Consider the following 13,161-nt stretch of genomic DNA (forward strand, 5'->3'; position numbering starts at 1 on the left):
AAGATGACTACCAATACACACTTTCTCCTGGACTAAAGACAGAAAAGATGACTTTCTCCTGGACTAAAGACAGAAAAGATGACTATCAATACACACTTTCTCCTGGACTTAAGACAGACAAGATGACTTTCTCCTGGACTAATGACAGAAAAGATGACTACCAATACACACTTTCTCCTGGACTAAAGACAGACAAGATGACTTTCAATACACACTTTCTCCTGGACTAAAGACAGACAAGATGACTATCAATACACACTTTCTCCTGGACTAAAGACAGACAAGATGACTTTCAATACACACTTTCTCCTGGACTGAAGACAGACAAGATGACTATCAATACACACTTTCTCCTGGAGTAAAGACAGAAAAGATGACTACCAATACACACTTTCTCCTGGACTAAAGACAGACAAGATGACTATCAATACACACTTTCTCCTGGACTAAAGACAGACAAGATGACTACCAATACACACTTAGTCCTTGACTAAAGACAAACAAGATGACTTTCTCCTGGACTAATGACAGAAAAGATGACTACCAATACACACTTTCTCCTGGACTAAAGACAGACAAGATGACTACCAATACACACTTTCTCCTGGACTAAAGACAGAAAAGATGACTATCAATACACACTTTCTCCTGGACTTAAGACAGACAAGATGACTTTCTCCTGGACTAATGACAGAAAAGATGACTACCAATACACACTTTCTCCTGGACTAAAGACAGACAAGATGACTATCAATACACACTTTCTCCTGGACTAAAGACAGACAAGATGACTTTCAATACACACTTTCTCCTGGACTAAAGACAGACAAGATGACTATCAATACACACTTTCTCCTGGACTAAAGACAGACAAGATGACTTTCAATACACACTTTCACCTGGACTAAAGACAGACAAGATGACGACCAATACACACTTCTCCTGGACTAAAGACAGACAAGATGACTATCAATACACACTTTCTCCTGGACTAAAGACAGACAAGATGACTACCAATACACACTTAGTCCTTGACTAAAGACAAACAAGATGACTTTCTCCTGGACTAAAGACAGATTAGATGACTATCAATACACACTTTCTCCTGGACTAAAGAAAGACAAGATGACTATCAATACACACTTTCTCCTGGACTAAAGACAGACAAGATGACTATCAATACACACTTTCTCCTGGACTGAAGACAGACAAGATGACTACCAATGCACACTTTCTCCTGGACTAAAGACAGACAAGATGACTATCAATACACACTTTCTCCTGGACTAAAGACAGACAAGATGACTTTCAATACACACTTTCTCCTGGACTGAAGACAGACAAGATGACTATTAATACACACTTTCTCCTGGACTAAAGACAGAAAAGATGACTACCAATACACACTTTCTCCTGGACTAAAGACAGACAAGATGACTTTCTCCTGGACTAAAGACAGACAAGATGACTATCAATACACACTTTCTCCTGGACTAAAGACAGACAAGATGACTTTCTCCTGGACTAAAGACAGACAAGATGACTACCAATACACACTTTCTCCTGGACTAAAGACAGAAAAGATGACTTTCTCCTGGACTAAAGACAGACAAGATGACTACCAATACACACTTTCTCCTGGACTAAAGACAGACAAGATGACAATCAATACACACTTTCTCCTTGACTTAAGACAGACAAGATGATTACCAATACACACTTTCTCCTGGACTAAAGACAGACAAGATGACTACCAATACACACTTTCTCCTGGACTAATGACAGAAAAGATGACTACCAATACACACTTTCTCCTGGACTAAAGACAGACAAGATGACTACCAATACACACTTTCTCCTGGACTAAAGACAGACAAGATGACTTTCTCCTGGACTAAAGACAGAAAAGATGACTATCAAGACACACTTTCTCCTGGACTTAAGACAGACAAGATGACTTTCTCCTGGACTAATGACAGAAAAGATGACTACCAATACACACTTTCTCCTGGACTCAAGACAGACAAGATGACTACCAATACACACTTTCTCCTGGACTAAAGACAGACAAGATGACTATCAATACACACTTTCTCCTGGACTAAAGACAGACAAGATGACTTTCAATACACACTTTCTCCTGGACTGAATACAGACAAGATGACTATTAATACACACTTTCTCCTGGACTAAAGACAGAAAAGATGACTACCAATACACACTTTCTCCTGGACTAAAGACAGACAAGATGACTACCAATACACACTTTCTCCTGGACTAATGACAGAAAAGATGACTACCAATACACACTTTCTCCTGGACTAAAGACAGACAAGATGACTACCAATACACACTTTCTCCTGGACTAAAGACAGACAAGATGACTTTCTCCTGGACTAAAGACAGAAAAGATGACTATCAATACACACTTTCTCCTGGACTAAAGACAGACAAGATGACTTTCTCCTGGACTAAAGACAGACAAGATGACTACCAATACACACTTTCTCCTGGACTAAAGACAGACAAGATGACTATCAATACACACTTTCTCCTGGACTAAAGACAGACAAGATGACTTTCTCCTGGACTAAAGACAGAAAAGATGACTATCAAGACACACTTTCTCCTGGACTTAAGACAGACAAGATGACTTTCTCCTGGACTAATGACAGAAAAGATGACTACCAATACACACTTTCTCCTGGACTAAAGACAGACAAGATGACTACCAATACACCCTTTCTCCTGGACTAAAGAAAGACAAGATGACTACCAATACACACTTTCTCCTGGACTAAAGACAGACAAGATGACTTTCTCCTGGACTAAAGACAGAAAAGATGACTATCAATACACACTTTCTCCTGGACTTAAGACAGACAAGATGACTTTCTCCTGGACTAATGACAGAAAAGATGACTACCAATACACACTTTCTCCTGGACTTAAGACAGACAAGATGACTTTCAATACACACTTTCTCCTGGACTAAAGACAGACAAGATGACTATCAATACACACTTTCTCCTGGACTAAAGACAGACAAGATGACTTTCAATACACACTTTCTCCTGGACTGAAGACAGACAAGATGACTATTAATACACACTTTCTCCTGGACTAAAGACAGAAAAGATGACTACCAATACACACTTTCTCCTGGACTAAAGACAGACAAGATGACTTTCTCCTGGACTAAAGACAGAAAAGATGACTATCAAGACACACTTTCTCCTGGACTTAAGACAGACAAGATGACTTTCTCCTGGACTAATGACAGAAAAGATGACTACCAATACACACTTTCTCCTGGACTCAAGACAGACAAGATGACTACCAATACACCCTTTCTCCTGGACTAAAGAAAGACAAGATGACTACCAATACACACTTTCTCCTGGACTAAAGACAGACAAGATGACTTTCTCCTGGACTAATGACAGAAAAGATGACTACCAATACACACTTTCTCCTGGACTTAAGACAGACAAGATGACTTTCAATACACACTTTCTCCTGGACTAAAGACAGATAAAGATGACTATCAATACACACTTTCTCCTGGACTAAAGACAGACAAGATGACTACCAATACACACTTTCTCCTGGACTGAAGACAGACAAGATGACTATTAATACACACTTTCTCCTGGACTAAAGACAGAAAAGATGACTACCAATACACACTTTCTCCTGGACTAAAGACAGACAAGATGACTATCAATACACACTTTCTCCTGGACTAAAGACAGACAAGATGACTTTCAATACACACTTTCTCCTGGACTGAAGACAGACAAGATGACTATTAATACACACTTTCTCCTGGACTAAAGACAGAAAAGATGACTACCAATACACACTTTCTCCTGGACTAAAGACAGACAAGATGACTTTCTCCTGGACTAAAGACAGAAAAGATGACTATCAAGACACACTTTCTCCTGGACTTAAGACAGACAAGATGACTTTCTCCTGGACTAATGACAGAAAAGATGACTACCAATACACACTTTCTCCTGGACTCAAGACAGACAAGATGACTACCAATACACCCTTTCTCCTGGACTAAAGAAAGACAAGATGACTACCAATACACACTTTCTCCTGGACTAAAGACAGACAAGATGACTTTCTCCTGGACTAATGACAGAAAAGATGACTACCAATACACACTTTCTCCTGGACTTAAGACAGACAAGATGACTTTCAATACACACTTTCTCCTGGACTAAAGACAGATAAAGATGACTATCAATACACACTTTCTCCTGGACTAAAGACAGACAAGATGACTACCAATACACACTTTCTCCTGGACTGAAGACAGACAAGATGACTATTAATACACACTTTCTCCTGGACTAAAGACAGAAAAGATGACTACCAATACACACTTTCTCCTGGACTAAAGACAGACAAGATGACTATCAATACACACTTTCTCCTGGACTAAAGACAGACAAGATGACTTTCTCCTGGACTAAAGACAGACAAGATGACTACCAATACACACTTTCTCCTGGACTAAAGACAGACAAGATGACTACCAATACACACTTTCTCCTGGACTAAAGACAGACAAGATGACTTTCTCCTGGACTAAAGACAGAAAAGATGACTATCAAGACACACTTTCTCCTGGACTTAAGACAGACAAGATGACTTTCTCCTGGACTAATGACAGAAAAGATGACTACCAATACACACTTTCTCCTGGACTAAAGACAGACAAGATGACTACCAATACACACTTTCTCCTGGACTAAAGAAAGACAAGATGACTACCAATACACACTTTCTCCTGGACTAAAGACAGACAAGATGACTTTCTCCTGGACTAAAGACAGAAAAGATGACTATCAATACACACTTTCTCCTGGACTTAAGACAGACAAGATGACTTTCTCCTGGACTAATGACAGAAAAGATGACTACCAATACACACTTTCTCCTGGACTTAAGACAGACAAGATGACTTTCAATACACACTTTCTCCTGGACTAAAGACAGACAAGATGACTATCAATACACACTTTCTCCTGGACTAAAGACAGACAAGATGACTTTCAATACACACTTTCTCCTGGACTGAAGACAGACAAGATGACTATTAATACACACTTTCTCCTGGACTAAAGACAGAAAAGATGACTACCAATACACACTTTCTCCTGGACTAAAGACAGACAAGATGACTATCAATACACACTTTCTCCTGGACTAAAGACAGACAAGATGACTTTCTCCTGGACTAAAGACAGACAAGATGACTACCAATACACACTTTCTCCTGGACTAAAGAAAGACAAGATGACTACCAATACACACTTTCTGCTGGACTAAAGACAGACAAGATGACTTTCTCCTGGACTAAAGACAGAAAAGATGACTATCAATACACACTTTCTCCTGGACTTAAGACAGACAAGATGACTTTCTCCTGGACTAATGACAGAAAAGATGACTACCAATACACACTTTCTCCTGGACTAAAGACAGACAAGATGACTTTCAATACACACTTTCTCCTGGACTAAAGACAGACAAGATGACTATCAATACACACTTTCTCCTGGACTAAAGACAGACAAGATGACTACCAATACACACTTAGTCCTTGACTAAAGACAAACAAGATGACTTTCTCCTGGACTAATGACAGAAAAGATGACTACCAATACACACTTTCTCCTGGACTAAAGACAGACAAGATGACTACCAATACACACTTTCTCCTGGACTAAAGACAGAAAAGATGACTATCAATACACACTTTCTCCTGGACTTAAGACAGACAAGATGACTTTCTCCTGGACTAATGACAGAAAAGATGACTACCAATACACACTTTCTCCTGGACTAAAGACAGACAAGATGACTACCAATACACACTTTCTCCTGGACTAAAGACAGACAAGATGACTTTCAATACACACTTTCTCCTGGACTAAAGACAGACAAGATGACTATCAATACACACTTTCTCCTTGACTAAAGACAGACAAGATGACTTTCAATACACACTTTCACCTGGACTAAAGACAGACAAGACGACGACCAATACACACTTCTCCTGGACTAAAGACAGACAAGATGACTATCAATACACACTTTCTCCTGGACTAAAGACAGACAAGATGACTACCAATACACACTTAGTCCTTGACTAAAGACAAACAAGATGACTTTCTCCTGGACTAAAGACAGATTAGATGACTATCAATACACACTTTCTCCTGGACTAAAGAAAGACAAGATGACTATCAATACACACTTTCTCCTGGACTAAAGACAGACAAGATGACTATCAATACACACTTTCTCCTGGACTGAAGACAGACAAGATGACTACCAATGCACACTTTCTCCTGGACTAAAGACAGACAAGATGACTATCAATACACACTTTCTCCTGGACTAAAGACAGACAAGATGACTTTCAATACACACTTTCTCCTGGACTGAAGACAGACAAGATGACTATTAGTACACACTTTCTCCTGGACTAAAGACAGAAAAGATGACTACCAATACACACTTTCTCCTGGACTAAAGACAGACAAGATGACTATCAATACACACTTTCTCCTGGACTAAAGACAGACAAGATGACTTTCTCCTGGACTAAAGACAGTCAAGATGACTATCAATACACACTTTCTCCTGGACTAAAGACAGACAAGATGACTACCAATACACACTTAGTCCTTGACTAAAGACAAACAAGATGACTTTCTCCTGGACTAATGACAGAAAAGATGACTACCAATACACACTTTCTCCTGGACTAAAGACAGACAAGATGACTACCAATACACACTTTCTCCTGGACTAAAGACAGAAAAGATGACTATCAATACACACTTTCTCCTGGACTTAAGACAGACAAGATGACTTTCTCCTGGACTAATGACAGAAAAGATGACTACCAATACACACTTTCTCCTGGACTAAAGACAGTCAAGATGACTATCAATACACACTTTCTCCTGGACTAAAGACAGACAAGATGACTTTCAATACACACTTTCTCCTGGACTAAAGACAGACAAGATGACTATCAATACACACTTTCTCCTGGACTAAAGACAGACAAGATGACTATCAATACACACTTTCTCCTGGACTAAAGACAGACAAGATGACTACCAATACACACTTAGTCCTTGACTAAAGACAAACAAGATGACTTTCTCCTGGACTAAAGACAGATTAGATGACTATCAATACACACTTTCTCCTGGACTAAAGAAAGACAAGATGACTATCAATACACACTTTCTCCTGGACTAAAGACAGACAAGATGACTATCAATACACACTTTCTCCTGGACTGAAGACAGACAAGATGACTACCAATGCACACTTTCTCCTGGACTAAAGACAGACAAGATGACTATCAATACACACTTTCTCCTGGACTAAAGACAGAAAAGATGACTATCAAGACACACTTTCTCCTGGACTTAAGACAGACAAGATGACTTTCTCCTGGACTAATGACAGAAAAGATGACTACCAATACACACTTTCTCCTGGACTAAAGACAGACAAGATGACTACCAATACACACTTTCTCCTGGACTAAAGAAAGACAAGATGACTACCAATACACACTTTCTCCTGGACTGAAGAAAGACAAGATGACTACCAATACACACTTTCTCCTGGACTAAAGACAGACAAGATGACTTTCTCCTGGACTAAAGACAGAAAAGATGACTATCAATACACACTTTCTCCTGGACTTCAGACAGACAAGATGACTTCCTCCTGGACTAATGACAGAAAAGATGACTACCAATACACACTTTCTCCTGGACTAAAGACAGACAAGATGACTATCAATACACACTTTCTCCTTGACTAAAGACAGACAAGATGACTTTCAATACACACTTTCTCCTGGACTAAAGACAGAAAAGATGACAATCAATACACTCTTTCTCCTTGACTAAAGACAGACAAGATGACTTTCAATACACACTTTCACCTGGACTAAAGACAGACAAGATGACGACCAATACACACTTCTCCTGGACTAAAGACAGACAAGATGACTATCAATACACACTTTCTCCTGGACTAAAGACAGACAAGATGACTACCAATACACACTTAGTCCTGGACTAAAGACAGACAAGATGACTTTCAATACACACTTTCTCCTGGACTAAAGACAGAAAAGATGACTATCAATACACACTTTCTCCTGGACTAAAGACAGACAAGATGACTATCAATACACACTTTCTCCTGGACTAAAGACAGACAAGATGACTATCAATACACACTTTCTCCTGGACTAAAGACGACAAGATGACTATCAATACACACTTTCTCCTGGACTAAAGACAGACAAGATGACTTTCAATACACACTTTCACCTGGACTAAAGACAGACAAGATGACTACCAATACACACTTAGTCCTGGACTAAAGACAGACAAGATGACTTTCTCCTGGACTAAAGACAGACAAGATGACTATCAATACACACTTTCTCCTTGACTAAAGACAGACAAGGATGAATTCCAATACACACTTTCTCCTTGACTTAAGAAAGACAAGATGAAGACCAATACACACTTTCTCCTGGACTAAAGACAGATAAGATGACTATCAATACACACTTTCTCCTGGACTAAAGACAGACAAGATGACTACCAATACACACTTAGTCCTTGACTAAAGACAGACAAGATGACTTTCAATACACACTTTCTCCTGGACTAAAGAAAGAAAAGATGACTTTCTCCTGGACTAAAGTCAGAAAAGATGACTATCAATACACACTTTCTCCTGGACTTAAGACAGAAAAGATGACTACCAATACACACTTAGTCCTGGACTAAAGACAGACAAGATGACTTTCTCCTGGACTAAAGACAGAAAAGATGACTATCAATACACACTTTCTCCTGGACTAAAGACAGAAAAGATGACTTTCAATACACACTTTCTCCTGGACTAAAGACAGAAAAGATGACTATCAATACACACTTTCTCCTGGACTAAAGACAGACAAGATGACTATCAATACACACTTTCTCCTGGACTAAAGACAGACAAGATGACTATCAATACACACTTTCTCCTGGACTGAAGACAGACAAGATGAATACCAATGCACACTTTCTCCTGGACTAAAGACAGACAAGATGACTATCAATACACACTTTCTCCTGGACTAAAGACAGAAAAGATGACTTTCAATACACACTTTCTCCTGGACTGAAGACAGACAAGATGACTACCAATGCACACTTTCTCCCAGACTAAAGACAGACAAGATGACTTTCAATACACACTTTCTCCTGGACTAAAGAAAGAAAAGATGACTTTCTCCTGGACTAAAGTCAGAAAAGATGACTATCAATACACACTTTCTCCTGGACTTAAGACAGAAAAGATGACTACCAATACACACTTTCTCCTGGACTAAAGACAGACAAGGATGACTTCCAATACACACTTTCTCCTTGACTTAAGAAAGACAAGATGACGACCAATACACACTTAGTCCTGGACTAAAGACAGACAAGATGACTTTCTCCTGGACTAAAGACAGAAAAGATGACTATCAATACACACTTTCTCCTGGACTAAAGACAGAAAAGATGACTTTCAATACACACTTTCACCTGGACTAAAGACAGAAAAGATGACTATCAATACACACTTTCTCCTGGACTAAAGACAGACAAGATGACTATCAATACACACTTTCTCCTGGACTAAAGACAGACAAGATGACTATCAATACACACTTTCTCCTGGACTGAAGACAGACAAGATGAATACCAATGCACACTTTCTCCTGGACTAAAGACAGACAAGATGACTATCAATACACACTTTCTCCTGGACTAAAGACAGAAAAGATGACTTTCAATACACACTTTCTCCTGGACTGAAGACAGACAAGATGACTACCAATGCACACTTTCTCCCAGACTAAAGACAGACAAGATGACTATCAATACACACTTTCTCCTGGACTAAAGACAGACAAGATGACTTTCAATACACACTTTCTCCTGGACTTAAGACAGAAAAGATGACTTTCAATACACACTTTCACCTGGACTAAAGACAGAAAAGATGACTTTCTCCTGGACTAAAGACAGAAAAGATGACTATCAATACACACTTTCTCCTGGACTAAAGACAGACAAGATGACTACCAATACACACTTTCTCCTGGACTAAAGACAGACAAGGATGACTTCCAATACACACTTTCTCCTTGACTTAAGAAAGACAAGATGACTACCAATACACACTTTCTCCTGGACTTAAGACAGACAAGACTAATTTAGTCAGCTTATTATACAATGAACTCCATGACAACCGTCAGTTGGGAGAAGCTCACACTTCCAGGCTTACCTTGGGATCCAGGAGATAGTTGTAGGGCATGAAGATGATGTCGGCATCTGACTTCAGCTCTCTGGCCATGTAATACGGACACAACCTGTACATACAGAACAAGGGGTCAGCAAACGTTCTTCCTACCATGAGTTTGGAAAATACTCAATCCCGATTGGTCATTCAGAGGTTTCAAATCACAAGAAACACCTCTGATTGAAACAACTGATTTGATTTGGGGCAGAAAGCGGGACAGAAATCTCTAAGACAGGGTTTTTTAAGTATAAGGGGCAACAGAGAGTTTGAAATGAGGCGTTCCTATCGCTGGTGGTGACATCATATATTATCTACGCCACAATGGCCAGTCTAAAGTGAGAACAAAAACTTGCAAGGCTTGCTTCCAGAACCATTTTCTTTAAGAGTGACCTGATGATGTTCCTCTGCAGATTTGACTGCATATATATTAAATACAATGTAATATGAAATGGGTATTTTTTATGACATTTGCTGCAGACTTGGGGCCGAATATCGGCCTCTGAAAAGTCCTAGATAAATCCCTGACATGTGTTACAGCTTCTGATTCAGCTCATCGAGATCTGCTTGCACTGTGCTCAGTGAGGGGTATTTATAAAAAGGTCAGCCAGCCTTGCTTGATTCTACTGGTACCGACGTGTCACATATGATTCATTTATCAAAAGTTTGGTTGTGGGCTATTTAACATGACTGCCCCATCAAGAAAACATTCAGGAGCCAAGATACATGCCATATAAATCAATAAGCGATGGTAACAATTACTACACACATATATATGATACTCTCTTATTATACCCTTAATGTCATGGAACAGTTCATGTTAATTCATATGTTCATTTCATGAAGATGTTTTATTACGATCTGACAATATACAGAAACGTAAGAGATGAAGAACATAGCAGCGTGAGTTGTCCTGTTCCTTCACTGGATGAAACAACACTGGATACATGTAGTCAAAGCAGATGTAATTGTGATCAGATGTCATTAACAATCTATCAGCTCTGTAACTAGTGATAATGCAGTAATGAATGCCATACATGTTCCATCACTACAAGCAACACGTGTTTGAGGCAAGGTGTGTTTACAATTATATTTTCCATCGCACAAGTTATATCAAAATGAACAAGCATGAAATTCTCATATCCCCCGCCAATATGACATGTCCGGTTGTGTGCAGTCCATTAGCTCCTGTGAACTATGTTCACTGGACCTTTTAGTAATGGCCTAATTGCAGCACTAAAAGAAGTTATTACTGGTGTTGTTTTGCCTTCTGCAGTTTATGATAGAATATGTAACTGTATTTGTCATGAGTTGTGTTATTACTTATACAATAATCAGAGAAGTAAGGGAGTTTTTACTTTAGTTAGAGATCAATGAGAGCAGGGGTCACCATGAGGTGTACTGAGAAGTACAGCACCAATCATCTGATGATCTGAGTAGTAGACTGGAGTCTGGAATGCTACAGCACTGGCAGGATCAGTAAACAAGTCCAGTGTAGCTCCAAGACAGTGAGTTGGAGAGTGAATGAGTTGAGTCATTTTCCGCACATTAAAGAAATCTTCAAGTTTCAGTTTTTCACTCAGATCACAGTTGAAATCCCCAGTAACTAGGACATGTTCACATTCATGCTGCTTGGAGAGATCCTGAAGTTTCTGCATGAAATGAGAAAGTGAATGCAACAACCATGTCCATGACACGTTTGGAGGAACATACACACAAGCAATACAGAACTTGCCAACAAGAAAGGAAATGTATTCAGTACTGTGAGATGACGTTATATCACATTGCTGGTCAATGTTCTTGAAACTTGTTGAAACATACACAGCAATACTGTGTGTAGTGTCTTCTGGATATACTTGATTTCCTGGCAGGTCTCTTTCACTGTAATCATTGATGAGTGTTTCTGTGAAACACTAAACATCAAGCACACCCAAAAACTTACACTGCGAGGAAGCAGACTGGGTCAGTCTCCCCTGTTTATGTTGACGGCATGCACCCTGAGGAAGTAGGCTGGTTCGGGCGACACGTTTCATGTTACTGGTACCCTGGTTCAGGTGTCACTGTTCATGTTACCGGCATGCACTGCGAGGAAGTAGGCTGTTGCAGGCGACACGATTCATGTTACTGGTACCCTGGTTCAGGTGTCACTGTTCATGTTACCGGCATGCACTGCGAGGAAGAAGGCTGTTGCAGGCGACACATTTCATGTTACCGGCACCCACTGTGAGGAAGTAGGCTGGTTCAGGGTGCCCTTGTTCATATTACCGGCATGCACTGCGAGGAAGTAGGCTGGTTCAAGTGTCAATGTTCATGTTACCGGCATGCACTGCAAGGAAGTAGGCTGGTTCAAGTGTCAATGTTCATGTTACTGGCATGCACTGCGAGGAAGTAGGCTGGTTCAAGTGTCAATGTTCATGTTACCGGCATGCACTGCAAGGAAGTAGGCTGGTTCAAGTGCCCTTGTTCATGTTACCGGCATGCACTGCAAGGAAGTAGGCTGGTTTAAGTGTCAATGTTCATGTTACCGGCATGCACTGCAAGGAAGAAGGCTGGTTCAGGGGCCCCTGTTCATGTTCAAGAAAGGAAATGTATTCAATACTGTGAGATGACGTTATATCACATTGCTGGTCAATGTTCTTGAAACTTGTTGAAACATACACAGCAATACTGTGTGTAGTGTCTCCTGGATATACTTGATTTCCTGGCAGGTCTCTTTCACTGTAATCATTGATGAGTGTTTCTGTGAAACACTAA

The 13,161-nt window shown here is 39.9% G+C and overlaps 1 protein-coding gene across 1 annotated transcript in view; it reads right to left on the minus strand.

Annotated features, from left to right (window-relative positions):
- LOC124111924 (regulator of telomere elongation helicase 1-like) overlaps window positions 1-13,161 on the minus strand; it is a 177,053-nt gene that overhangs the window by 143,968 nt on the left and 19,924 nt on the right. Inside the window, exon 8 of the mRNA XM_048399831.1 lies at window positions 10,396-10,480. Within this exon, the coding sequence (XP_048255788.1) occupies window positions 10,396-10,480 (85 nt within the window). The remainder of the gene's footprint in view (window positions 1-10,395; window positions 10,481-13,161) is intronic.

This window comes from Haliotis rufescens, unplaced genomic scaffold, assembly GCF_023055435.1.
Source record: "Haliotis rufescens isolate VD_foot unplaced genomic scaffold, xgHalRufe1.0.p SCAF_2, whole genome shotgun sequence".
Taxonomy (NCBI): Eukaryota; Metazoa; Mollusca; class Gastropoda; order Lepetellida; family Haliotidae; genus Haliotis; species Haliotis rufescens.